The sequence below is a fragment of the Carassius auratus genome, chromosome 35, assembly GCF_003368295.1.
Source record: "Carassius auratus strain Wakin chromosome 35, ASM336829v1, whole genome shotgun sequence".
Lineage (NCBI taxonomy): Eukaryota > Metazoa > Chordata > Actinopteri > Cypriniformes > Cyprinidae > Carassius > Carassius auratus.
Genome location: NC_039277.1, coordinates 9,698,410 through 9,724,848, shown reverse-complemented (window position 1 = coordinate 9,724,848; position 26,439 = coordinate 9,698,410). Strand labels below are relative to the sequence as shown.

At 39.7% G+C, this 26,439-nt stretch overlaps 2 protein-coding genes across 2 annotated transcripts; both read right to left on the bottom strand.

Annotated features, from left to right (window-relative positions):
* LOC113054322 (pinopsin-like) lies at positions 1 to 11,285 on the bottom strand. The gene is made up of 5 exons (XM_026219793.1): positions 10,888 to 11,285; positions 3,659 to 3,758; positions 1,251 to 1,579; positions 359 to 589; positions 1 to 277 (listed from the first exon to the last, which is right to left on the bottom strand). Exons 1-5 carry the CDS (start codon positions 11,251 to 11,253, stop codon positions 59 to 61), a joined length of 1,245 nt encoding a protein of 414 aa, XP_026075578.1. The 5' UTR covers positions 11,254 to 11,285; the 3' UTR covers positions 1 to 58.
* A 1,826-nt stretch (positions 11,286 to 13,111) lies between these two features.
* On the bottom strand, positions 13,112 to 23,384 carry LOC113054321 (HIV Tat-specific factor 1 homolog). The gene is made up of 13 exons (XM_026219792.1): positions 23,253 to 23,384; positions 21,781 to 21,945; positions 21,459 to 21,675; positions 21,274 to 21,321; positions 20,948 to 21,102; positions 19,985 to 20,148; positions 19,793 to 19,889; positions 18,985 to 19,074; positions 18,715 to 18,852; positions 16,114 to 16,917; positions 14,996 to 15,180; positions 14,518 to 14,910; positions 13,112 to 13,742 (listed from the first exon to the last, which is right to left on the bottom strand). The coding sequence occupies exons 2-10, from the start codon at positions 21,943 to 21,945 to the stop codon at positions 16,633 to 16,635; spliced, it is 1,359 nt and encodes a 452-aa protein (XP_026075577.1). The 5' UTR covers positions 23,253 to 23,384; the 3' UTR covers positions 13,112 to 13,742; positions 14,518 to 14,910; positions 14,996 to 15,180; positions 16,114 to 16,632.
* Between the last annotated feature and the right edge of the window lie 3,055 nt (positions 23,385 to 26,439).

Sequence of the window (26,439 nt, the reverse complement as noted above, 5' to 3'; positions counted from 1 at the left end):
GTCATTTCCTGTCCCTCTAAATATGGTATTGCATGGATGGAACGTTCATCCCAGGCTTTTATGAAGCACAATGCACCACAAGCACCAAAGTCTTACTACCTCTTTGTACTGAAGCCCTCTGGGTCCCAAACTTGTCTGGGCTGTCTGGCGGAGAAGTAGCATCATATGACCCCATAGGGATACAGTCCCGCTGACCACCGCCTTCTTCTGTATGAAGGGTGAGATGGGCTGGAGGTTCTGGCCCACATCTTACTAAAGCTATAAAGCACCTGTAAAACTGGCAGTAAATATAGATTTGACAGTAACACTGTTCTATAAGAATAATTTGGATACAAATATTATTATGAGAAACACATACCTGATTATTGAACAGAACATATATGATGGGGTTTAGAACAGTGCTGCTCTTTGCTAGTATGGATGACACGACGCTGGCTGTGGGGCTGACAACACCGACGCTGAACGTGCCAAGCAATGCCATGACCCCGTACGGCATCCAACAGAGCAGGTAACAGGACACCATGGAAACCACCATCACCAGCACGTGCGTTTCCCTCCTCTGTGCAGCTGTCTGATTGATCTTAGCAACCTGTGAGATGAGGAGACACACTTTGAGGTTTGCTTTTCAAAAAATAACTGCAACCAGGCTGGATTGGAACACCATATTGAGAATGTACCCACTCTCAGGCCATCCAAGATGTAGGTCAATTTGTTTCAACTTTGGAACAGATTTACATCACTTGCTCACCAATGGATCCTGTGCAGTGATTGGGTGCCGTCAGAATGAGAGTCCAAACAGCTGATAAAAACGTCACAATAATTCACATGTAATCCACACAACTCCAGTCGATAAATTAACAATATTTGAAGTAAAAAGATGCCTGTTTGTAAACAAATGTGATGCTAAATTTCTCTAAATCTGTTCTGATGGCCTGAGGGTGCATAAATATTCATATTTGTTTTTTAGCATTTGTTGAGACAAGACCTACGAAAATCTGCACATTTACATACTAAAATGCCCAAATCTGAATCTGCTGTATATATAATTCACAGAAGTCATACATAATGATGACAATGATTGTGTGAAAGACTTTGGTTCCAGACAGTGGCTTAAAAATGGCTTAATTTATGGCGAACTAACGTTTGGCTAGAAAGATTGATGAGCCTTACTAGAAAAGACCTCTTTAATCAAAATAATTGCTTCTACTCCCTCTCTCTTTCAACCTTTTCCTCTTTCACTCTTCCCTCACCCCATGAATGGCAATGAGGATCTTCCCGTAGCAGTAGACCATCAGAAGAAGAGGCAGCAGCAGACAAAAGACAAAGAGGCAGATGACGTAAGATCGTGTTTCCGAGGAGGGCTGGTTCCACTGGACTGAACAGGTGGTGCCGGGACCCTCAAGACCATAGCTGCTCCAGCCGAAGAGTGGCGGCACTGTCCACATGAGAGAGTACAGCCAGCAGCCCGTGATGAAGAGCCAGGCCTTCCTATAGTCAGACACATCTGCTTTTGAACAGCAGAGGATGGTGCTGTAGCGCTCGTAAGACAGCACAGCAAGGGATACCAGTGAAACAATGCCTGTTGATATTGGATAAAAAGACAAATAAATTATATGTTCATCAACTATTTTTTTTTAAATTGTTGTTTGTTTTATAGTGCACATTACTTTACTCAATGTAAAAAAACCTTTAACTTCACATTAGATAAAATGGCTATTTGACAGGTTGGTAAATTTCACTAAAGCCCCTTTCACACTGCCATTCCGGCAAATACACGGGTAAAGTGTTCCGGCAATTGTTCTCGGGTCGCCACTAGATTTTGCACTTTCACACTGCCACTGATTACCCGGGATATGTGCGTGGTTTCACCAGGGGGGCAGGTTTTCATATTTTTTTTAAGCACCCCTGGGCACCGCCATTGGCTAGCAGACCCCCACCTGCTGTTAGCATTCCATTGACTCCCATTCATTTTGGCGTCACTTTGACAGCAAATAACTTTATATCTGAGACGTTTAAAGACTCCATTTGTCCATTGATTATTTCTAAAGAAACACGACAATGTATAAAAGGCTTCATTCCCTTGTATCTTACGTTATGGTCCTGTAGAAGCAGTTTTTGTAAAAAAAAAAAAAAAAAAAAATAGGCTAACGATTGCATCATAACCAGCGACTATCTGTCGCACAGTAGAGAAATTACCGTATGGACAGGAGGAGAAGCTCGCAGGCAATCTTTTACTGTCTATGAGGCAATCGGGGGACGCGGAGGCATGAAGTCAAGGGAGATAATTAATCAGAATACTTACCAAAATTTGCTCCTGTTCACGATCGCCTTCTCTGGAAGATTAAGTGGGTGATTCAGATTTCTCTTGGCACAGCGGTTAGAAGACTTACAGGTTGCTCACGTGACATCTACGTCATCAAGCTCAGTTTGAGTCTGCGCAGTACGCCCGACCCCCCAGGAATTAAGTGCTTCTAACTGACTTCACTTGTCTACGTTGAATACAATGTGGTCGCTGTGTCCATTTCTTTTACTGTCTATGGCTTTCACACACAACCCTTAAAGATCCCGTAATGACACGTGACATCAGGGCGTGACGTGTAATGTACGAGTCGCAAACTTTAGGCACATTATACAGTACTTTCACTGAAGCAAGCTAACGACCTCGGCGTTAACGCGGAGGAACTATCTGATCTCTGCTCCATTACAGTTTGCACATATTTTTTTTGTCGCGAACGTTGATCTTTCTTCAAAACAGCCAGTAAAAGAGTTGCGCGATCATCACTTCGACACGCCATTAGATCTGGCTTTTGTTCACACAGCGCTCGTCCAGGGTTGAACTCGGCAATGTCACTAGGTCGGGTTCAGTGCCGGAATCAATCCCGGGACGTGTTTGCTTTCACACAGAAGGCGACCCGGCAATGTGCCGGGTCCGACATGCAGTGTGAAAAGGGCTTAAGAAATCAAGAAGTATTTGTACACTTAAATACGTAACATCCTGAGAACATTTCTGCATATTTTCATGGAATTTCCCCCAGAAATAATCAACAATAATAAATAAACCAAATGTATTTTTTACCTTGGTAACCCTAGTTTATCCCAAAAATTTTTTAACAACCATTATTAGACTATGTACAAAAGTATTACACATCTAGGGGCAATTGTAACATTGATATGATTTCACTAATTAGGACAAGACTATAATTAAATGCAAGTTAAATGCATTAGGTCAGTGTTACAATTGCTCCCTTGGTTACTGATTGTAACAGTGTTTGGGGGCAATTTGAACACTGAAAAATTAGTCGTATCCTACGATCCTACGCCGAATTTTCTGTCTACGTTCGTTTCGAAAAGGGCCCCAATAACATGGTGCACTTTCGGATTACATTTTTTTTGCAGGATGTTTTCATTCACTTAGAGTTGTGTTACACACTGCATGTAAGGTAATTTTCAAAAATCCATAATAGGGGAGCACTTTTAAAAAGCATAATAGGCTACTCTGAAACTAATGAATCCATGTGACACAGACGTGATCCACGAGTTAACAGCTTTTGAAATAGACCCAAACCAGTTAATGTTGTTTGTTTTCTATAACGTCCAGTTAAAGGTAATCACATTGTGTAATCAGTAGAACATATTAATATATTGGATATAAGCTTACCGAACAGCGCGTTGGCAAAGCCATACCACCTGCAGCCATGAACTCCCGTCAGCCACCGGCCGTGCACAGACGCGGCGAAACTTAAAGGTGAAAAGGAATTCTGAGAGGGATATGCAGGTGGCTGGCTTGAGACCAGTAGAGGTGTCGGTAAGAACAGTCCAGTCCAGTCACTTCAATTACACAACTTCTTTCCTTTATTAGGTAGGTACATGTGAGTATGTGTGTGTGTGTGTGGTTTCTAAGAGGAAAAAGGATATGGGATACAATTAGCTACATAATGCTACAATACAAAGCCACAATTCATTTGAAGGATAAACATTTGTACAAGAACTTAGATTGCAGGAAATTAGCTAGATAGCCTACAAACAAGTCAATACATACATTTTCTCTGCCCCGTAATTAAGGAACTGGTCATGCCTATAAATACTCAAATGCACATATTCTTACAATTACCACAGTAAGCCACATGAACAATATAAGCCAAGATAAACAGTTCATTCTAACAGTAGAAACATATGGAACTTACATAGTTCAGTAACGCACACAAGGCAGGAGACACGGCATTTCCAGCAACAACACACTAGGATTCCTCCATGTGGCATGAACAAAGGGATAATGCTATGTCTACAGGTGCTGCCTAATAAAGTCTGTGGCTAATTAAGGCTAATTGAAGGTGTGGTGAACTGCATGAGAACTAAGTGGCAAAGAAAACTGGAATGTGGCAACTGCAGGACAGAGAGCAAAAACTTCCAAACAGCCGCCCCCAAATTTGCCTTGCAAATTTGCTAGAGTGAGAGGTCATGGGGGTTCAGGTAGGGCAGGGAGTGGAATGAGGCGGGCAACAGGTCTTGTATACGGTTTGTCCCCCACCTGGACATCTGCAACCCTACAACGGCCGTCCTTGCCGAGATGGAGGGAAATCACTTTACCTACTGGCCAGAGGGATCGGGGGAGCTGAGGGTCAATAATGAGAACAACAGTATTTAGCTGGAGGTTAGAATTATCAGTGCGCCACTTCTGTCTAGACTGGAGAGAAGGAAGATAATTTCTGAGGAAGTGGGCCCAAAAATGATCTGAAAGAATCTGACTATGACGCCACTGACGACGGCTGCACAGCTCAGAATCAGGATACGTGACTAAGGGGAGGGAAGAGTCATGCCGCCCCATAAGCAACAGGTTTGGAGTCACCGGATCAGGATCCGCAATGTCAGAAGACACATAACCTAGGGGCTTTGAATTGAGCATACCTTCGATTTCAATCATCACTGTGCGTAGCACCTCTTCAGTGACAGCTTGGGCACCTAGGGTGGTCTGCAGGGCAATCTTGATTGAACGTATTTCACGCTCCCACATCCCGCCAAAGTGGGGTGCGTGTGGGGGATTGAACTTGAAGGAGATCCTCTGTTTGGCCAGAACTGCCTGGAGATCAGGGGTCAGAGATCGGTAGACTTCCTGTAGCTCTCGGTTGCCTCCGATAAAGTTGGTACCTCTGTCAGAAAGCAGCTCGAAAGGTTTACCTCTACGAGCTATAAAGCGCCTTAGTGCCATTAAAAAGGAATCTGTATCCATATGACTGAGTAGATCTAGATGTACACACCTAGTTGTCAGGCATTTGAAAATAATTCCCCACCTTTTCTCAACTCGCCGTCCAACTTTCACAGTGTAGGGCCCGAAACAATCTGTCCCGGTGGAATAGAAGGGAGGTTTGCGGAGGCGTAGGCGAGCAGGAGGGAGATCGGCCATTTGGGGAATAAGGGGTTTGGCACGGGACTGCTGGCACTTAGCACACCTGTGCTGATGTTTCCTGACAGCTTCACGACCCCTCAGGATCCAGAATCGTCTCCTCAGCTCAGCAAATAGCCTCTCTGGACCAGAATGATGTAGGTGGTCATCACAATCTTTAATTATAAGTTTCGTGATCGGATGAGCAGGGTCCAGGACCACTGGATGTATGGCATCAGGGGGCAGGTCACCACTTTGTCGTAACCTTCCACCTACTCTAATAAGACCTGACACTGGGTCTAATTCCGGAGCAAGGGAGAGAAGACGACTGGAATGTGGAAGAGGCTTGTGGGTCTGAAGGCATGCCAAATCAGTTCCAAAGGAATCCAACTGGGTCTGTCTTAGGATGGCAATCTCTGCATTAAGGTAAGTTGCTGCCGATGGTGTTGCAGGAGGCTTTGTCACCCCATTATGGGAGGCAGCGGTAGAGTCAAGGAGGTCCTGAAAGGTGGTAAATTGAGTAGGGTCAAAGATGGAGGGATTTCGGCCAAGCAATACGGCACCACAGAAACTAGGCTTACGCAGCTCTACAGGATCTTCGGCCTGGTCTATTCTGGGGTTAATTGGCCAAAGATCAGGGGGTTTTAGGAGGAAGGCAGGTCCCTGGTTCCACCTGCAAGGCTTACTTAGATCAGACAGCTGCTTCCCTCTAGTCAGATCGTCAGCTGAGTTGTTCTTGGAATCCACATATCGCCATTCCTGGCTTTTGGTAAGTTCCTGAATTTCAGCCACCCTGGTTCCAACAAAGACCTTATAGCGGCATGAATCAGAGAGAAGCCAATAGAGGACAGTGGTAGAGTCAGTCCATAAAGTAGCCTGTCTGATGTTGAGGGTGAGCTCTGTTTGAAGAAGGTTGAACAATTGAGCTCCAATGAGGGCTGCGCACAATTCAAGTCGAGGGATAGATAGTTGTTTTTTGGGCGCAACACGGGACCTCGCCATTAGGAAGGACACATTCACCTGTTGACCATCTTCAGTACGCATATAGGCAACTGCACCATAAGACTGCTCTGATGCATCGCAGAAGATGTGCAGGTCTTGGATGGCTGAGTGGGTATCTACTGTCCAATGGATAAGACAACGGGGTAGTACTATTGAGGAGAGATTAGGGAGTTCTCCTTCCCAGGAAAGCCAGGCTTCTAGGATGTTGGGGGGAAGGTTTGGGTCATCCCATTCTCGTGCCTTTGCCCACAGGTGCTGGACAATGATCTTGGCTCTTGTTGTATAGGGGAGAATATAGCCAAGAGGATCATACTGGCTCGCAAGAACTCTGTAGATGTAACGCATGGTTGGAGTTGTAGCTTCAATAGCTCTGTGCCTGTATTTCAGGGTGTCCGTATAGCAATTCCAGTGGAGGCCTAGGGTAGATTCCATGGGATCAAGGGAAGGATGATGTGACAGCCAAAACTCTGCCTGGTCTGACCTAGCATCGGGAGGGAGATCACAAATGACCTTGGGGTCATTACTAGCCCATTGTCTAATCTCAAAACCACCAGAGGAGAGGGTTTCCCGCATGCAGTGAAGAAGGTCCTTAGCTTCCTCTGGTGTGGGAAGACTTTGAAGGCAGTTATCCACATAGAAACAATGCTGTATGGAATAGGTAATACGCTCATCGGCCTGTGCGTCCATGGCGATCCTCTGGAGGGCATAAATGGCACAGCATGGGCTGGCAGTGGTGCCAAATGGAATGACTTGCCATTCATATACAGTTGGAGGGGATCTACTGTCTAGGTCACGCCAGAGGAAGCGCAGGAGGGGTTTATCTTGTGGTAGCAGGCGCACCTGATGGAACATAGACTTAACGTCTCCGCTAATGGCAATCTTGTGTTGCCTAAAACGGAGGAGAACTCCAAGGAGGGAAGGCCCAAGGATTGGACCAGGGAGCAATTGTGAATTCAAACATTGATTCTGATAGGAGAAAGAACAATCAAATACAATGCGTTCCTTTCCATTATGATCCACAATATGGTGAGGTATGTACCAAGATTCAGGAGTATCTGCTACCTCAGATGCGGTTAACTTCTTGACATACCCAGCATCAACTAACTTCTGAATCTCTCTGATATAGGTCTCCGCCTGTGGGGGGTTTTGAAGCAATCGCCTCTCACAGCTGCGAAGACGTGACATAACTGCTTCCTTAGGGGCCTTTAGGGGGAGCCAGGGATCTACTCGGAGGAGAGGTGTGGCATACCGTAGTACATCATCAACAGGAATTCGAATGGTTTGAGTCTCCAGCTGGTGAATTGCATTTCGGTCCTGTTTCGAGCGGACAACCATTTTTGTGTTCCTCAGAGGTACTGTGTCCAGCTGCCACAGTTTTTTCACATTATGGTGGATGTCATCAGGTGGGTATTTAAAGGAAATATAATGACACTTAGTGGAGGGAGAGCTCACAATATCTCTAGCAGGACCCTGTAACGTCCAGCCGAGACGGGTTTTAATTGCTACAGGGGCTCCTAGGGGCCCTAACTTTACAGGCAGTATTGGAGTGATCAGGTGGGTATGATCAGCTCCTATGAGTAAAAGGGGGCTTACATTATCATGCTGCTTCAAGGGAATCTGCCGGAGATGAGTGTAGCGCCGCTGGAGGGATTTCACAGGATGAGAATGTTCGGACAAAGAAAGCTGATCAGCAGTGAAGGCATGCCTGATTGCATAGGATTTCTCTGGATGGGCCTTTGGAATAAGGGTAAAGGACACGGCGGCACCATTTAGAGTCTGGACATCCTGTCTCACCGTCCTCAGCTTCAGACTCTCAGACTCTCCTACCAACTGGAGTTTCTGGGCAGCAGGATACAGAAGGATCGTACGTTCTGACCCATCATCCAATATAGCATACGTATCTAAAGACTTGTTTCCATTACACAGGGTCACTTCAACTACCTTCAGCAGCACTTTATTACAATCGCTAGGATGATCTAGGTAGAAATTCTGCACTTGCCTCTGGTTTATATTACATAAGACCTGCAGATGTTTCCCATTACATTGGTTGCAGCGTCCCTTCAGATCACACTGGTTTGCAAAGTGGTCTCGTGCACACCGCCAGCAGCGTTTCTGTCCTGTGATCCAACTAATTCTCTGCTCTTCAGTGAGTTGGAGAAAGTCATCACATTTACTGACATGATGTTCAGGGGAGTTACAGTAAGCACACACTGGACAGCGTGTGAAGGTGGTGTTGAAGGGAAGCTGACTGGCACTATGAGGAGCTATCTGGACTTTAGGGGAGGTCACTTTGGAAGTCTTGCTACCATGGAGTATAGCTGTAGCTCTAAATGGGTGAGAGGGTGGTGGCCCTGGTCGGACAGGCCGAAGGGTTCTTTCCCTTCTGGGTTGGCAGCGGGTTTCCTGTTGTAGCCAGGAGGAGAAGTCTAAGAGGTTATAGGAGAGGGGGCCTGGTCTGCTCAAACTCATGCTTCTCTTAAACTGACAAAAGTGCTCACTGGGTAATTTCTCTAGTAGCCGCTCGACATGTGAGCCACAGGTAAGCTCAGTGAGACCTTCACGGCCCATGGACTGGAGGAGACCCACTAAAGCCTGTACTCTAAGGGAAAACTGATCTAGGCCTCTACCATCACCTATCCGGATAACAGGCATCTCCATTATAGCCCGGAGCTCTCTCAAAGCAAGCTGTCTGGGTTGGCCATAACGCTCATCTAGGGCCCGAATAGCTTGAGTATAGGGATCTTGGGCATAAACATAAGCTAAGGCAAGCCGCTTCGCCTGATCTACCTTTAAGTGATCCAGTAAGATGTGATATTTATACTGCTCTGACTCTCCTGGATCCAACAGGTTGAATAGGGCCATCTTTAACATCATATACTGACTTTCATCCTCTCTAGTAAGATCAGGGAATGAGGGACCTTCTATCTTGCTATATGACTGCAGTCGACCTGAAGGGGGAGCTAAATGGCTTGATGGAGCTGCAGAAGTAAAATGGGGAGGATGCACATTACGAGGCTGGGATGCTGGCTGGGCAGAATGGGTCATAGCTCTAGGCGAAATTTGAGGTGACAACATATGGGCTGGGGGCAAAGGATTACGTGAGACTGGGACTTGACAAGTAGCAGGGAACTGACTATGATCAGAAGGATTTGTGTGCTGCCAGGACTGAGCTAAGGGCTGAATGACAGGGGCACGGCTTACAAGAGGTAGATAAGACTGCTCTCGAGGTAGTGAAGAAAAGGGCTTATAATCATTTGTGGTAGCCTGGGGTAGCTTTGTAGCATGCTGGGCTTGTGATGCTACTAACTGAGGGCCAACATTTTCAGAGGATAGTACTAAACGAGACTGTGAGGAGTGGCCTTTACCAAGCATACAACGCTGGATTAGTCTACCTTGATTTCTTACTTCTTCTAGTAATTGCTGTAAAAGCTCAGTTTGAGGGTCAGGAATTGGGGCTACATGAGGGTCATGTGGGTATTCAGGGGCTAGGGCTCCTCCATAAGAGACAGATGAAGGAGGGTATGTTGCTGGCTCCAGCTCTTCCGGTGGTTCCGGCTCTTCCTCTTGATCCTCCTCGCTGGATAGTTGAGGTGGCTCTTCCTCCTCCTCAGACTCATACTGTGGTTGATACTGAGGTCCAACGCCACAGATGCCTGCCGAAGGAAGCGATGGTGGCTCTAGTGCTGCAGCAGAAGGTCGTGGCCGCTGATCATAATCCATAACATAGTCATCATAGCGTACAGGACGCAGGGCTTGGCGGTGAGGACGCTGAAGTAATGAAGGCAAGGAGTGACTGGACATCTCTACTAGTCATCAATGGCTCCGGCTCGAAGGACCATGAAAAGGAATTCTGAGAGGGATATGCAGGTGGCTGGCTTGAGACCAGTAGAGGTGTCGGTAAGAACAGTCCAGTCCAGTCACTTCAATTACACAACTTCTTTCCTTTATTAGGTAGGTACATGTGAGTATGTGTGTGTGTGTGTGGTTTCTAAGAGGAAAAAGGATATGGGATACAATTAGCTACATAATGCTACAATACAAAGCCACAATTCATTTGAAGGATAAACATTTGTACAAGAACTTAGATTGCAGGAAATTAGCTAGATAGCCTACAAACAAGTCAATACATACATTTTCTCTGCCCCGTAATTAAGGAACTGGTCATGCCTATAAATACTCAAATGCACATATTCTTACAATTACCACAGTAAGCCACATGAACAATATAAGCCAAGATAAACAGTTCATTCTAACAGTAGAAACATATGGAACTTACATAGTTCAGTAACGCACACAAGGCAGGAGACACGGCATTTCCAGCAACAACACACTAGGATTCCTCCATGTGGCATGAACAAAGGGATAATGCTATGTCTACAGGTGCTGCCTAATAAAGTCTGTGGCTAATTAAGGCTAATTGAAGGTGTGGTGAACTGCATGAGAACTAAGTGGCAAAGAAAACTGGAATGTGGCAACTGCAGGACAGAGAGCAAAAACTTCCAAACAAAAGGTGTGCCAAAAATACAAACGAGCATGTCGCTTACACTGATGTTCAGCAGTATTAAGTTGATCGGAGTCCTCAGGACATGAAAGCGGGCGAAGACCAAAAGAACAAGAAAGTTATTTAGGAAACCGAAAACTAAGATAATTCCCAAACACACTGCCACTACAGTGTATCCCGTGCGGCTGAACCCGGGCTGATCTACAGGAGTCAGGTCGAGCTGACTGCCGTTCTCTATATTGGACTCTCTGAGGAACATAAAACAGCGGACAGTAACCATAGTAGGCTGAAAAGCGCACACCCGTACTCTGTAACGCAGAAGATGAAGAAAGATAAAGTTAGTTTGACTCTCAGGTTGTTTAAATACCATATATAATAGACCCACAGACCCGGTTCACTGTCGCCCCCACCTCAGCTGAACGCGACCCTCCCCGTGTTCAATCAGAATGAACGCAGCAACTTAATCACGCTTATCTCATAGACAATATGGCAAGCCATTTGAAAATATGTATTACATCATTTTATTATAAAATATATTATTATATCATATTGTTTTAATTATTAGTAAAAATGCAGTAGTGACTAGGTCTTTTATAGTTGAATGAAAAAAAAATATATATGTAGGCCTATATATAATAATTAAACTATAAATAGCCATTCTAATATTACATGCATATAATTTGCCTTTAAACTGTCGCTTCTGGTCAAAATACTAATCATGTATAATAACAACTTCCTGTAGGCCTACCTGTAATATAACATAACTACCAGATTATTAACTTTTAGTCAGTGAAAATAAAATAACTAGTCACTACTGTATTTTAATAAATATAAGTGATATAAAAGTAGTTATTAGTTAAAGGAATAAAAATGAAAGTAGCATGCCACGAAACCCATATGCAATTTAATGAGGTGGAGTGTCTTTAGCTATTTTGTCTAGAAAGGAACTATTAATAAAGACTGACATATTAGAATATCTCACACATCTCCAGAGGATTCAGACATTGTTTGAAGATTGGAAATATGTGGCTCCAAAGTCCATTTAATAGTGAAGTGAAATGAGGTGTGGCCGAGTATAGTGACCCATATTCGGAATTTGTGCTCTGCATTTAATCTCCGAATGCACACACACACACACACACACACACACACACACTGTGAACACACCCCAGGAGTGGTGGACAGCCATGTGCTGCGGCGCCCGGGGAGCAGTTGGGGGTTCGGTGTCTTGCCTCAGTCGTGCAACAAAGTGGGTGTGCATATTGTTTCTCATGGTTGTTCCGCAAATGTGCTGAATATCACACATGACAGATTTAGACTGAATGTGCCCCTGTTGTCCTCTTGTTTTGGCATCAACCTGATTTATTTACTCCACAAGAGAACAGGAAAATTAGGGCAGATGGGAGAGAACTTAAAATGTGCCAAGGCATCAATAATCAAATAGTGAGCTTGCTAAAAAGACAAGTTCTACCATCTGGTCCAGTATAATCTACTACTTTTTGCTGTGATCTAGAGATGAGAAGTGCATTCAACATTATTCAGTCAGCCATAAAACTGTCCTTGTATTTGCTTTCTTAATCCAAGTTTCTGTGTTCATAATTACATTGCGGCCTGCACACTGAATATGCAGTTTCACTCAGACTTCGAGTGACGTAAAATTACTTAAGTAAATGTGAAGTTTAACCAAATAAAAATATATTTATCACTCTCCCAAACTGTAATTAGCAGTAATACACATTTTTGGGTGGAAGTATTAGCCCATTGGACGCATGGTTGAGTCTTTATCCTCAAATAAATGTCCCCTTTAAATGAAAATCAATGCTTTGAGCAGTAGATGCAGAGAGCAGACTTTTTTTCTTTATATTTTTGTAATGGTCTTTTTACATTTTACAAATGCCCCGCTCTTACGGGGAAAAAAGGAAAGTTTATAACTGCAGACCTGAAGAAAATCAAATGTCTAAATGTGTAAAGTATGAACAAAAGGATCATTTTCATGTAGGATTTATTAAACAGGTCACCTGTGTATTCATACTGAAAATAGACTATACTATTCTTGAGAATAATTGAGGAAATTCATCATAATTGTGCAAAGCCTTTAGCTGTTCTGTCATACTCGTACATCAAAAGTGAAGGTTTGTGACAGGGAAATACATCACAGCTTGAGGGGGAAAGTGTAAAGCAAGTTTTGCAAACAAGTTTTTAAAGAAGAAGTCCAATAATATTTGCACGATTTCAGAAACATTTATTTTTGGTTTGCTCATGTCAGTTCACTTTTGCCATTGCATTAGCTTTACTTGGCCTTCTGTGTAACCTGACCTAGAGAGTTGACACTGCTTGAAGTTTTTTTTTTTTTCATCCCCAAGGTATGGGCAACTTTTAAGAGAGAAAGTTTAACTTAAAAATAACTATATAGAATATATTTTCCTGACAAATGACTATAGTTTTTGAATTGCTATAGTAATAATATTAACTTTCAAAATACAGAATAATATACACAAAGAAAGTTTGGTAAAACTATAATTGTATTACAAATCATATAAATAGACTTTACTTCCTCATTCACCCATTAAATAGCTACGAGAAGTAAATTATTTTCAATCAGGTATTCTACTACAAGATCCTTCACATGCTCATGGCTAAAATAAGCAATTAATCGCCATTCATCTCTGAGGAATGTTTGATACCATGAATATAATGGTTTGAATCACTATGCCAGATGTTCTAAAAGCAAAGAATTCTTAAGCTTATAATAATGTAAACACAGGCAGTCCTCTGCTGAAAATATATTTTCATCACAGAGCCAGAAATCACTTCTTCAATACCAGTACAAATCCTTAGTTATTTCTGAGACAGGCACACCTGAAAAACACAAGATGATCACAAATCAATAACTTATCACCACATTCACAAACCCTTATTTTATGTACTGCAATTAGAACAGAATATAATTGACCAATTCACATTATTCATAAAACAGCAGACGAAAAGTACCCAGATGTACTTGGTTTAAAGGGATACTACACCCAAAAATGTAAATTCTGTCATCATTTATTCACCCTTAAGTTGTTCCAAACCTGTATGAATTAATTTCTTCTACTGAACACAAAATAAGTTATTTTCAAAAATGTGGCTAACTAAAGAGTTTTTGGTCCCCACCGACCATAGAATAGTTTTTGTTTCCATACTATAGAAATCAATGGGGGCCAGCCACTCCTGTGATTACCCACATTCTTCAAAATATATTCTTTAATGTGCAACAGAAGAAAACTCATACAGGTTTGAATAACTTGAGGATGAGTAAACGATGACAGAATGTTCATTTGTGGGTTAACTATCCCTTTAAATAGATTAATTCATACTATATAAAACATATTTTTTTAACAGTCATAAAGTACTTAATTACTCAAAGGAGCACCTTAGGTGCATCCCAATGTGTGTAATTTGCACTGTTCTATGCCATTTTGTAGTATAAATAGTGTATTTATTGCATTTAAGTAGCCGACCATAGCATTATAATTACAATACCATAACAATAATTACTAGCTGACTGTTCATTATATTTCTTATTTAACAATTGATTTCCTGTGCACTTGCATTAGATTCATTTGTGAGCAAACAGTTAGCAATGGCATACCTGAATCTAGGCTGATCCTGCTTCCATCCTTAAAGGCTGTCCCAGAATTCCACTCTGGTCTGGTATCTGATTTTGAGTAGGGCGAGATCATGATGCCCCCTGTTGGCCGATCCATTTGTAGCAGGTTCAGGTAAGAGTTGGCACTGCTCTCAGCAGCCATGGGCTGTTGGTAGATTATATGAGGCAGTTCGAAGGCCGTGCCCTGTCTGGATGGGCATGGCCAGAGGGATGAGGATGATGATGATGATAGTACTGAGGGATTCACAATAACTCCCTGGGATGGAGGTGTAGGTTCCATGGACGTCAACTGGGTCAGCTTTGAAGAACCGGAAGTGTGTGTGGACTTAGGCCATGTTAGACCAGAAGAAGCCCATGATGATGATGATGGTACATCTGGGAAAAGAAATGTATTAGATACAAACAGACACATAGATGTATGGATAGATAGATAGATAGATAGACAGACGGATTAACGCACCAGCTTTGGGAGTCCTATTGCTGTCCTTGGCTTTAGTACTGAGGTCTTTTGGTGTGGTTGCTTTATTCAGGGCACGGAAAAAGTGCTCATCCACTGCAGTGTTGATGTCACCTTGATAGTATGTAAAGAGCTGAGGTGGATCTTTACAGTCCTCCGAGCGCTTTAACACTCTGTTCTCCATCATCCTGATTTAGGAATACAACATGGATGGATTATTTTACAAAACAGGTTCCATTTGGGTCCCCTATTTGAAATGAAAACTATGAAAGAGACTTGTTCCTCACATCACATAACACTATATGGAATGCAAAAACTTTGAAGCACGGTATCTCGTAACTGCTCAGAATGCAGATAAAACCTTATAATTCCAAGGTGACAAATTTACTGTCCTATACATTAAAAATAGGAAACACTGTCATTACACCATTCTTTCTAGGAGTGAACTCTCTAAAGATGTTAAAGTTACCCTAATACAATGATTCTGTACAAGAAACTAAAAAATTTTTCCAAGCATTTTGTAATTTCATAGCTTTGAGTACAAGGATTTTCATGTTCAATTAAACAAAAAAATTAGGTTTCCACAAAAATATTAAGCAGCACAATTGTTTTCTACATGGAAAGATTTCTGAAAGATGTGACACTGAAGAGCCGAGCAAATGACTGCTGAAAATAATCTACATTTTGAAATATATTACAATAGAAAACTGAAATCTTAAATTGAATTGTATATATTTCACAATACGTGTAGCCTCTGTGAGCATAATATACTTCTTTAACGATATTAAACATACCAACCTCAAAGTTTAAAAAGTAGTGCACATTACACTATATATGAATCTATCTGAAGATGGCACCGTGCAGTTTATTAATATTTAAACATTAATTTGATAGAATATTTAAACTTCAGCCATCAAAACTATTACTAATTATTTCATATAAATTAGCTCTTTATTTATTCTAGAATTAAACATACAACAACAAAAAACACAGGTAAAAGCTATTAAAAACGAAATGGTAACGAGCTATACAGTTCCTACTTCTACTTCAATTATTAATTTCTCAATTGAAACAGGGCTTTAAATGCATTCGCAAATAAATCAAAACCCCAAACTGCTTACCGAACTGAATCCAGCCAACTTTCAGCCACCGATCATACTAAAACAAAATGAATATACTACGTGCAGGAGGTGCTCTTCTTTACATGTTCGCTGAAAAATGCAGCCGAGCGAGTTGAACAAGGACTCTCGAAACAGATAAAATCACAGCTGTCATTAGACTTACATGGAACTACACTTAAGGAAACTACTTGTTTTTTTCCCCCCTTATAAACCAAAGATCTTGTCAGAGAGAGAAGATACAAATAAACATCTTTTTCATGAAACAAGAAACAATGATGAAGTCACAGAATATCTGTATATATTTTTACTACAAAACTATTAACAGATGTTCAAACTGATTCAGACAATGACACACATTAACATAAAAATCACACAAATTACTATTTACTGTCAAATTTCCATTACTGTCCTTATTTTGATATGGTGAAATGCACAGACATATCATGGGAATAAACAATTAAAAAAGGAAGCATTGTATATTAGTATGAAGATGTTTTAGCAAGAGACATTAAAAGAGTCCTATGCTTCCTGATCACTTCCTGCTAAACTGCTATCGGTGGACGCTAATCCTCCTTCCTCTACCTCGTCCTCCTCCTCCTCATCTTTCCCCTCTTTTGGTTTTGCAGTACTTTCGTCTGTATGTTCCTCTTGTCGAGTCTGTTCTGCTGCTTCTTGAGTGCTGGGATTCTGTTGTTCAGCTGCTTCTGAAGAGTCTGCCTTAGCTTTGGCAGATGCACTCTCATCAGTCAGAAAAGAGGACCAGGTTTTCAGTCTCTCTTCTCGTTCTCGTGAGGTTTCCTCAACCTGGGATTCCAGAACCAAAATGTGAGACAAAGAAAAACAAGCAATAGAGAATACAGAAATGATCAGTTATTTTAGTTAATTTTGCTCAGGTTGTTATTCTGGTCTTTTTTTTTTTATATATACAGTTGGTATTGAAAAGAATCACTCCGCTTTAAAATCATCACATTTTGTTGCCTTACAGCCTCAAAGGAATGGACACAGTTTCTGTTTTATCCAATTGTATTTACTCAGTGCAACTTATAACATCCAAGTGAAAGATAGAACACTAATGAGTCATTGAGTTGAAAAATACCATCAACCCCTTTTGTCAGTATTTTGTTGAACCATCTTTTGCTGTAATTACTGCCTTCAGTCTGTTGGGACATGTCTCTACTAACTTTGCAAATCTAGACTTTGCTCAAGTTCGGTTCAATCTGATGCTGACCATTTATGGACTGCAGTCTAAGTCCATAAGTCCACAGATTTTCAGTGGATTTAAGTCATTTCAACCCTTTACGCACACCTTGGCAATATAATCAGCATTGGCTAGTATAGTTTTTAGTTTATTAACCAGACCACTATTTTACACACACACACACACACTTCTAAATAAACTCCATTTTCTTTTTACAGGAAATTACAAAAAAAAAATAGTTTACATGTAGCTTGTCGATTCACTGTGGTATGTAAGACTCTCACTCTCTCTTTTTGCATGTGTGAGAAAAAGCGGTATTAGAAAAGTGAAGGCGAGTCGTGCACCATCACTGTAGACTGCATAAAAACAGGCCATCATGCTAGAGTTTACAGTGCGGCAAATACAGGTACGCTGAAGTGAAATAGTACGGATCGCTTGATGGAGAATGATGCTCTAAAGCACTCAGAGTTCAGAGTCAGAGTGTTCTATGCTAAGCTTGCACACAAACACAAACATTGGCGAGTAAAATTTATTAGCCAATGGTTGACAATATACATCATGGGCATCCCAAATCATGTACTTTTGCACTCTTCTATGAGGTTTTTTCTATCAGACTCTGATTATGAATGACAAAATAACCTTATATAATTCATACACTACATGGTTGAGTACATAGTGTATACTAGTGCATCATTTGCAGCTATTATTTAGTCACCCAGAGTGAAGATTTACTTGCAATGTAGAGGGTTGCATATTCCAGTGATTGTTTTTTTTTATTTTTATTTCTCTGACATGTTGGTGTCTTTCTTTTGGAACTGTAATTACAGCTACAGTATATACAACAAAAAGTCTTTATTTCAAGATACAAAGCAACAAAATCTGATCATTTTAAAGGGGAATGATTCCTTTCTATACTCACTGTATACCTCTATAGAAACATTTTATTATTTCAGCTTTAGTTTGAGCAGTTTTAGTAAAGTTAAACTAAATAAAAATGAGAAATGTTGCCTTGGCAACTGACTGGAACGAAATAAGTTACTTTTTTAAATTCAAAAATGCTTTTTCTACCATGGTTTTAGTTTTTGTTAATGATCCTGAAATTGACACTATTAACTTACTTAATATACATCTCTGGTCTAAATATGCAAAAATATATTTGTTTACACAATGTAATAACTTTCCTTTTCTGATGACATCATAAAGGCCATGCAATGACGCATTTGGTTTTGTCTGTACAGTAACACGCTTCATATGATTCAGCAAATACCTAATGAATAAACTAGTCCCTCTCTACTTTTTCTCTCTTCAAACATCCTTTTTCATTCAGACAATATAAAATGGAGGAAGTAAAATGGGTTGCAAATAGCAATTCATCATGGCTTTAAATAGACCAAGTATTTTACCTGGTAGTCAGTTACACCATCCCACAGCTCCGCTGACAGTTTCCTCCCACCAAACCAGCGTCCATTCAGAGCCATCTGACACATGTCCGCCTCCTCAGGTTCCTTAAAAGCCACGGATGCCACTCCATCAGGGTGCCTCTGATTTTCATGGAAAACGCAAAGAGTATAGTGTTAGGAATGGCAGAAAGAGAGGCATTTGAATGATTACGGACTTCAAATTTTGAAAAGCTGTTTTCTAATAATTGTGAACAGGAGTAAAAGAGGACTTACATCAAAAACGATGACCTTCTTCACTTGGCCGAATTTCTCACATTCTGTCCGTAGATCATCTCTGTACTCATTCAGAACCAAAGGGTCCTCCTGCACGAGACATAGCGTGCAGCTCTTCAACACATTATCACTCAACATTTGCCTTAATTTATGTTACTCATTATTTAAAAAAAACTTTATTATTAAACTTTTCAGTTTACTTTGTTGGAAAATATAAATTGTGCCTAAATGGTACTAAAATACCTTTTATAATTATATAAATATTTCTTAAAAATAAGCCTTACTAATGCTAAACTTCTGAACGATAGAGCTGTATTATTTATAGTTGCGGCACATACATAGTTTTAGTTCAATTTAAGTATCAGTCTCATTCATTAAACACAATAAATCGTCACAGAAATCATGACGATGCTTGTATTGCAGATCCACGCCTGCATTTCGACTACCGTCTGACCCTTTAGGTTACACCTACTTCAGGAATGCAGACAGACCCGCTCCGCTGTGAGATGTTCAACGCTGTCAGAGAAACTACATGCCGTGGCTCTAAACTGTTGCTAATCAACAGCATTACTGTAATTAACTTCATACATCATAAATACCAGTTTAAGGCTGGTGGAGTTATAGAGCTGTAAAATGAAATTCTGTAGGTCTGGTTTCGGCTGCAGCAAAACATTTGACAAAAGCTCTGTCAGGAGGTACTTTTCATACAGACAGCAATCAATGTAAAGTGTTCTTCTTTTCACGAACATCTGTAGTATGTTCCAGTGTATTTGTGGGTGTGTCTGAGTGATTTGTGATTAATTCTTGCCTCAAAGTCACTGGGATGAAACATGTTTTGGATGATGATGACTTTTTCATGCCTTTTGCGAGTTTCCCCAGCCTTCTCCGGCCTCCAGTCCAACTGCCTGTTAATCATAAATGTCAGTCAAATCTACAGCAACACAGAAAATATTGAATCAATTATATAGAGCCGCAGGAGTCAGTTTGAACAGATTCTTACTTTTGTTGCTGCTGGAGTTTTTTGCGATATTCTTTGTTTTTTTTCTTCTTCTTGTTTGCGTCATATTGTCCTTTGAGTTCGAACCGCGCTTCCTCCACGTGAAGCTGATAGCCCCGAATCTCTGACTCATCTAAAAGCCGCTTGGCAAGAGCTACAGACTCTTTCTAGAAGGAATTAGAAAACGATAAAAATAAGCATGTAAACAATGTTAAAGAGCTTAAAATTGTTAATTTCAAATTCTACAGCTGAAATTAAAATGTGTTTAATTTGAAGTACTAAATTACTAACAAATAAAGCTATATATAAATAAGACAAGCACATAAAATTCCTAAAACTTTAAATTTAAAATGAATATAAAAATCTAATTTAAAATAATTAATAAACATTATAATAGTATATAAATAATAGTAAAATAACACTGAATGTGAAACATGTAAGTGTTTTTATTTTAAATATATATAGAAAATAACTTTCATGTTGTGTTTACAGGGTTTTGTTCATTTAGAGAACCTGCGAGGGTAATCTTTTTCCTGAAAATGTTAGAAATTGTTATCATATTAGACTAAAACTTACTGGCTTCGCTCAAGCTGGGTATCACAATGTCTCAAAAAACATTCGGATAAGTTTTGGTGCACCTTTTTCACTGTGTTACACTAGTGATGTTCCCCGTCAAAAATAACCAGCCTTTTAAAAAAACCTGCTTATTATGCTGTAAACTTGTTCGCTTTCAGCTGTCCTGGGTTTTACGTTTCTTTTCAGAGCAGATCAATGGCAGACTTCTGAGCTTATGCACTTTCGTTTTTGAGTAAACCCTGGCAAACATATCCACACATAATGTTCTTTCACTCAAACGAAGGTGCAAAAGCACAGATCAATGAGGCCTACACTCAATCAGTTTCATTCAAAATTTTCAGCACAGCACAAGGGATAAATATACCTGATCATAGTATTACAATGACCAACCTTCAGGTAGCAGCAAAGTCCATCTCCTTTTTGGTTCCCGTCCTTGTCTTTGTAAAGCTTCATTTTGTAATCTTCTGTGATGGGGTCACGCATGATAATTCCACATTTGGACATGACCTCCACAAACTCATCAGGAGTAATGTCTGGAGGAAGACCTAGCAGAAAGACACATTCACGGAAATACATTTGTGAACCAAATTTTGGATTGACAGCCAATTGATTTAAAAAAACAGACAGGATCATACCAATAACTTCATTTCAAAATTAAAAACAAATAGCAAATAAATGAAAACAAATAGCAATCTAATAATGTGGAAATGATATACCTGTCACATAAACATTGGTGTTTTTGTCCTTTTCAACTTCAAACCATCCTGTAGAACACATCACACAATGTATGTGTGTTAATATAATTAGAATACTTTGTAAAAAAAAAAAAAGAAAAAAAAAGAAAGAAATAAAAAAAAAATAGGAATGCATAAAATAAAATTGGGAATGAATAATTTCTTACCTGGATCTGCTTTCCTTTTCTCTCCTTTCTGAGCTCCCTCCTTAGCTGTTCCCTGGGTTGAGCTCTCCTCCAGATTCTTAGGTTCTTCTGTTTTTTTGGGCTCCTCCGTTTTGGCAGGGAGAGATGCAGAGAGAGGGAGCGCAGCAGTTGGATCAGGGGCCCCATCCTCATTGAATCCATAGTTTGCTTGATAAGCTGCGATGAAATCATCATTTACCTATAAAGAAACAAATAAGTGGACTTTAATACAGAACTTTTACTGGGTTATGAAAACAGACTAATTGAGTAAATGTAGTATTCTGTTGATTGGTTAACCGGAGACCTTTGGAAACCATGCTCTCTTTTCATGGTCCCAGTCGTACAGAGTGCCGTCTTCTGGGTCAGTGTATGTGTACGGATCCTCTCCACCCTCTCGCCTCTGTTCATACAGCTGCTGCAGACGGAGCTGCTCATGGAACACTTTATTACCATCCGAATCCCCACTCATCTACAGAAACCAAGAGACGTCAGAGATACTCAATGTAAATCACGAGCTTTGCTGACACACAAAACAAAAACTATATGTGTGACCCTGGACCACAAACCTAAAAAACATTGCATGGGTCAAAATTATTGATTTTCCTTTTATGCCAAAAATCATTAGGATATCTAGTAAAGATCACATCCATGAAGATATTTTGTAAAGTTCCTACCAGAAATATATTAAAACTTAATCTGATTAGTAATATGCATTGCTAAGAATTCATTTGGACAACTTTAAAGGCGATTTTCTCAATATTTAGATTTTTTTTTTGCACCTTCTACATTTTGTCTTTATTTTGTGGTCCAGGGTCTCATAAAAAAATACACATGCATACATATATGTGTGTGGGTGTGTGAAATAAAGTGTGTCTGTGTTTGTGTGTATGGGGTGGGAATCACAACAAGGCACACCAAAATACAAAACTATACATGGCTCACGATAGCAATAATATCATGATACAGCGATTCTGCGATAACTGATATTTTGCTAGACAATCACGATATCGTACAAATAATGCATTTCTTGAACATCGCATACTCTGTTGATTTTGTTTGTCCCATCAGTGGTATAAAAGCCAAGGTTTGCTCAGAATTTTAACTTAAATGAGGCTTTTAGAGAATTCATTATTTTAGTCACACTTCTTAGGCTTATGTTCACGTCTCCGTCACTCATATGTTGAGCGCCACCTGGAGGAGGCCTTCAGTAGCGACGATGGGAGCGGGGACCTCTATTTAAAGCACCTCGTTTTATTTGTTTGAATATAGATATTTGGCGCCAGTGTATCGATCCACGGAGGACAAAGATATATCGCACGATCGATATTCTGTGTATATATAGCCTATCAATTCGTTGCCATTACATTTTAGTGAAAACGTTGAGTTATAATGTGATTATAATGGCAACCAATGTAGATAGATTGGCTAAGTGTAGAAACTAGGCTAAAAATAATAAGAAACCGATAGATCACACTGGAAATAACTGTTAAATGAATTGTAGGCGTTCAGTATTAATTGCCGCTTCATTTGGGGCCTGTTATGAGTTCTCAAATTTTCAGCCAAAACATGTCTTGATAGTTTTGATGATGAGACAGACATCAATCCGCTAATGATGATTGGACGGGTAAACACACAGCTGCTTATCGGCTTTTTTTAGAGCCACTGCATCTAGATTTAATATATGAGGTGAACAAAAAGGATCTTCTTATCTGCTTATAATACTCTGCTTTGATATTTTAAATAAATAATATAAAAACTAAAACAAAAACACCCCACCTTTCCAGTGCCGAGCCTCCAAAACGTACAAGTGTTGCACTTCCGAAGAACGCGCGTCGCGCAAGTCCGCCGCTATGCGTCTTCCGGAATGCAACTGTCGGACGCACATGTGTAGTTCCTCTTGCAGTGCTAATAATTGCGTCTCAAATCGCGTATTTATGCACTTTTTTACGTCGTTTTTAGTATATAATAGTGCGAATAGTGCGTTCACACTGAAACTTAATTACGTAGCGAAAGCACTCCGTTTACGAATTACAAAAAAACGTATATAATTCATACACTACATGGTTGAGTACATAGTGTATGAGTGCATAGGGTCACAGTCTATGTCCCAATTAATCAAACCAGATTTATATCATTTTTGTTTAAATCTCAACATACTTTTTCTTGATTGTTTCATGAAAAAAGGTTGAGATATAAAATGTATTTTAATCTGAGAGTTTTATATATTTTTATTCACTCATTTTCTAAGAATCAAATGTCATTTTTAAATTAAAAGTTAACAGAAAAAAACATGTGCTTCAGTACAGAGCAAACAAACAAAAACAGTCACATTTATGTGGATAGATGTCTGTGTCAAATCCATTCTTCCATGGACTTGAAGGAAACTTGAGCCCACTTGCTATCACAGGAGATGTATCGTAGGGAAGAACCATCAATCCTGCTCTGGCTCTTGGTATTACCAAACTGTTAAAACAGTTAAGACAAGAAAACATAAAAGATTTGGAAATAATATAATTAACAATATCATGTTGGTAATGTCTTACACAGGTCTGGTCTTGTAATAGTCATTTGACATTGACTGGACTCTGAGGAAACCGTTGAACTCTGAGCTGAATTAGACTTGATGGATCTCACAGATGCCATGACAGGAAATGTATAAGTGGATTGGGTTTGTGTTTGGAAACCACAGTTGCAGTTTGGCTCCATTCTGAAAACAATCAGGAAGTTAGTGTTTGTGTTTTCCAAGATTGTTACAGTTACAAGAAAAAAGATTGTGCTTTACCAGAGTATTCCTGCAGCTTGAAAGCAATGCAATATAAATGTATTCTCCAATGCTTGCATACATTTTCCTCCATGAGACAATGGAACACAAAAATAAAGAATTCTGGAACAAATCACAACATATTAATGGACTGGATCCTAAAACGGAATCTAAATTAATTATATGTGCTCTTTCTCACCTTGAAGGCTGTTCAGAATGGAGAACAGGTAGAGGAGGAATACTATGACAGGACCCCAGGCGAGAGAAGGTGAGGTTGTGAAAATTTCCTTGGTCAATATTGACCACTAATATTGCTGTTAAATAGAAGCTGTCAAACTGACCGACTCTGCAGTAAACCATAACATCTGGTCTCCAACAGAAACTGCGAAGTTAAGAATACTACACAAATACAAGGAAGTTTTTTGTTTGTTTGTTTGCTTGTTTGTTTTGTTTATGTTGAAATATGTATTATCATGGAATATAAAATCCACCTGTAAAACCCTCACATAACACTTACTAATTTAATATATATTTATGCACAATATGTGAACCTGGACCACAAAAAATTCATAAGGGTCAATTTGACAAAACTGAGATGTATACTTCATCTGAAAGCTCAATAAATAAGCTTTCCATCGATGTATGGTTTGTTAGGATAGGACAACTATATGAAAAGGTGCAAAAAAATCTAAATGTTGAAAAAAATTGCCTTTAAAGTTGTCCAAATGAAGTTCTTAGAAATGCATATTACTAATAAAAAATTAAGTTTTGATATATTTACAATATTAAATTGACAAAATATCTTCATGGAACATGATCTTTACTTAATATCCTAATGATTTTTGACATAAAAGAAAAATCTATAATTTTGACCCATGTATTTTTGGCTATTGCTATAAATATACCCCAGCAACTTAAGACTGGTTTTGTGGTCCAGGGTTACATATATTTCACTGTTAACCACATAAACTAAATAATTGTAATTTTAATTTTTTTAATTTTACATTTTTTTTTATTACTATCTTTGTTTAATAATAATAATTAAAAAAAAGCAAATATATCAAATGAACACTTGTCTCACATACACACACATGTTGGTGAAAGATGTGCTCATATATAATCATATGTTTGGATCAGATGCAAATGTGTTAAAACAGACTTATATCTTTGCTGTGAAATAATGCTTTTATGTTTCATTCAGTTCACTTCTGTTTATTTTAAGAGAATAGTTCACCCAAAATTTTAAATTACTGAAACATGTCTCACCCTCAGGACATCCCAAATTTAGATGAGATTTGAGAAAAGTAGCATTACATCACTTGTTCACCGTGAATGGGTGCCATCAGATTATTGTGATGTTTTTACTCTCATACTCTCATTCTGATGGCACCCATTCACTGCCGATGATCCATTTTATCATACACACTGCATCCAGAAAACTGTTGGGAGAGAAGGGTGAGACAGTATCGATAAATCTATCGAACCATGAATTATTTGGATTACCCCCCCCCCCCCCATTAACTATTGCAAATTGTTCAGAGCAGCTTGACTCCAAGATACACAACATTATATAAAGCTGTTCAGGTTTAAAACCTGCTCATCCAATTTATGGCTGTAAATAAACCTTGAATGACTGAAACATTATGGAAACCCAAGAGATTGCTTTCCCTCTGCAATGAAATGGATCATACAAATAGTTCTGACATTAACGATACTACTATATGGAACATATATGTGTATTTTCAAATATTAAATCATATGGCTTCCTCTTTCTAGAGTTAGTGATTAGAAACAATAACAAATAATAAGTGGAGTCTCAAAAGATTTATTTGCAGATTTACAGACTGTCCATCAATGTCTCATTAAGAAGAACAGACAGGCAACTATGAACTGGAATTGTTAAATGATTGAATGCGATCATTATCATTTGTTTAAAGATGAAGTGTGTAATTTGTGTAATAACAAATGTACTTGTGATTGGGTGTTTGAGACGTGGCTCAACTGTTCCTAGAAGAATGCTTCCAGAATGTTTGCAAATTGAGAAAATTAAATGTTCCCCTTTAAGTTTTCCATAATCAATGTTTGTGTAAGTAAGGGAAAGAATACTTAAAACTTTTGAAAATAATGCTCCATGACTTTATAAGAGCACTGGGAGAATGTTCTTACAATATTAATTAATTAGCTGGGAAAGCTGGGAATTAC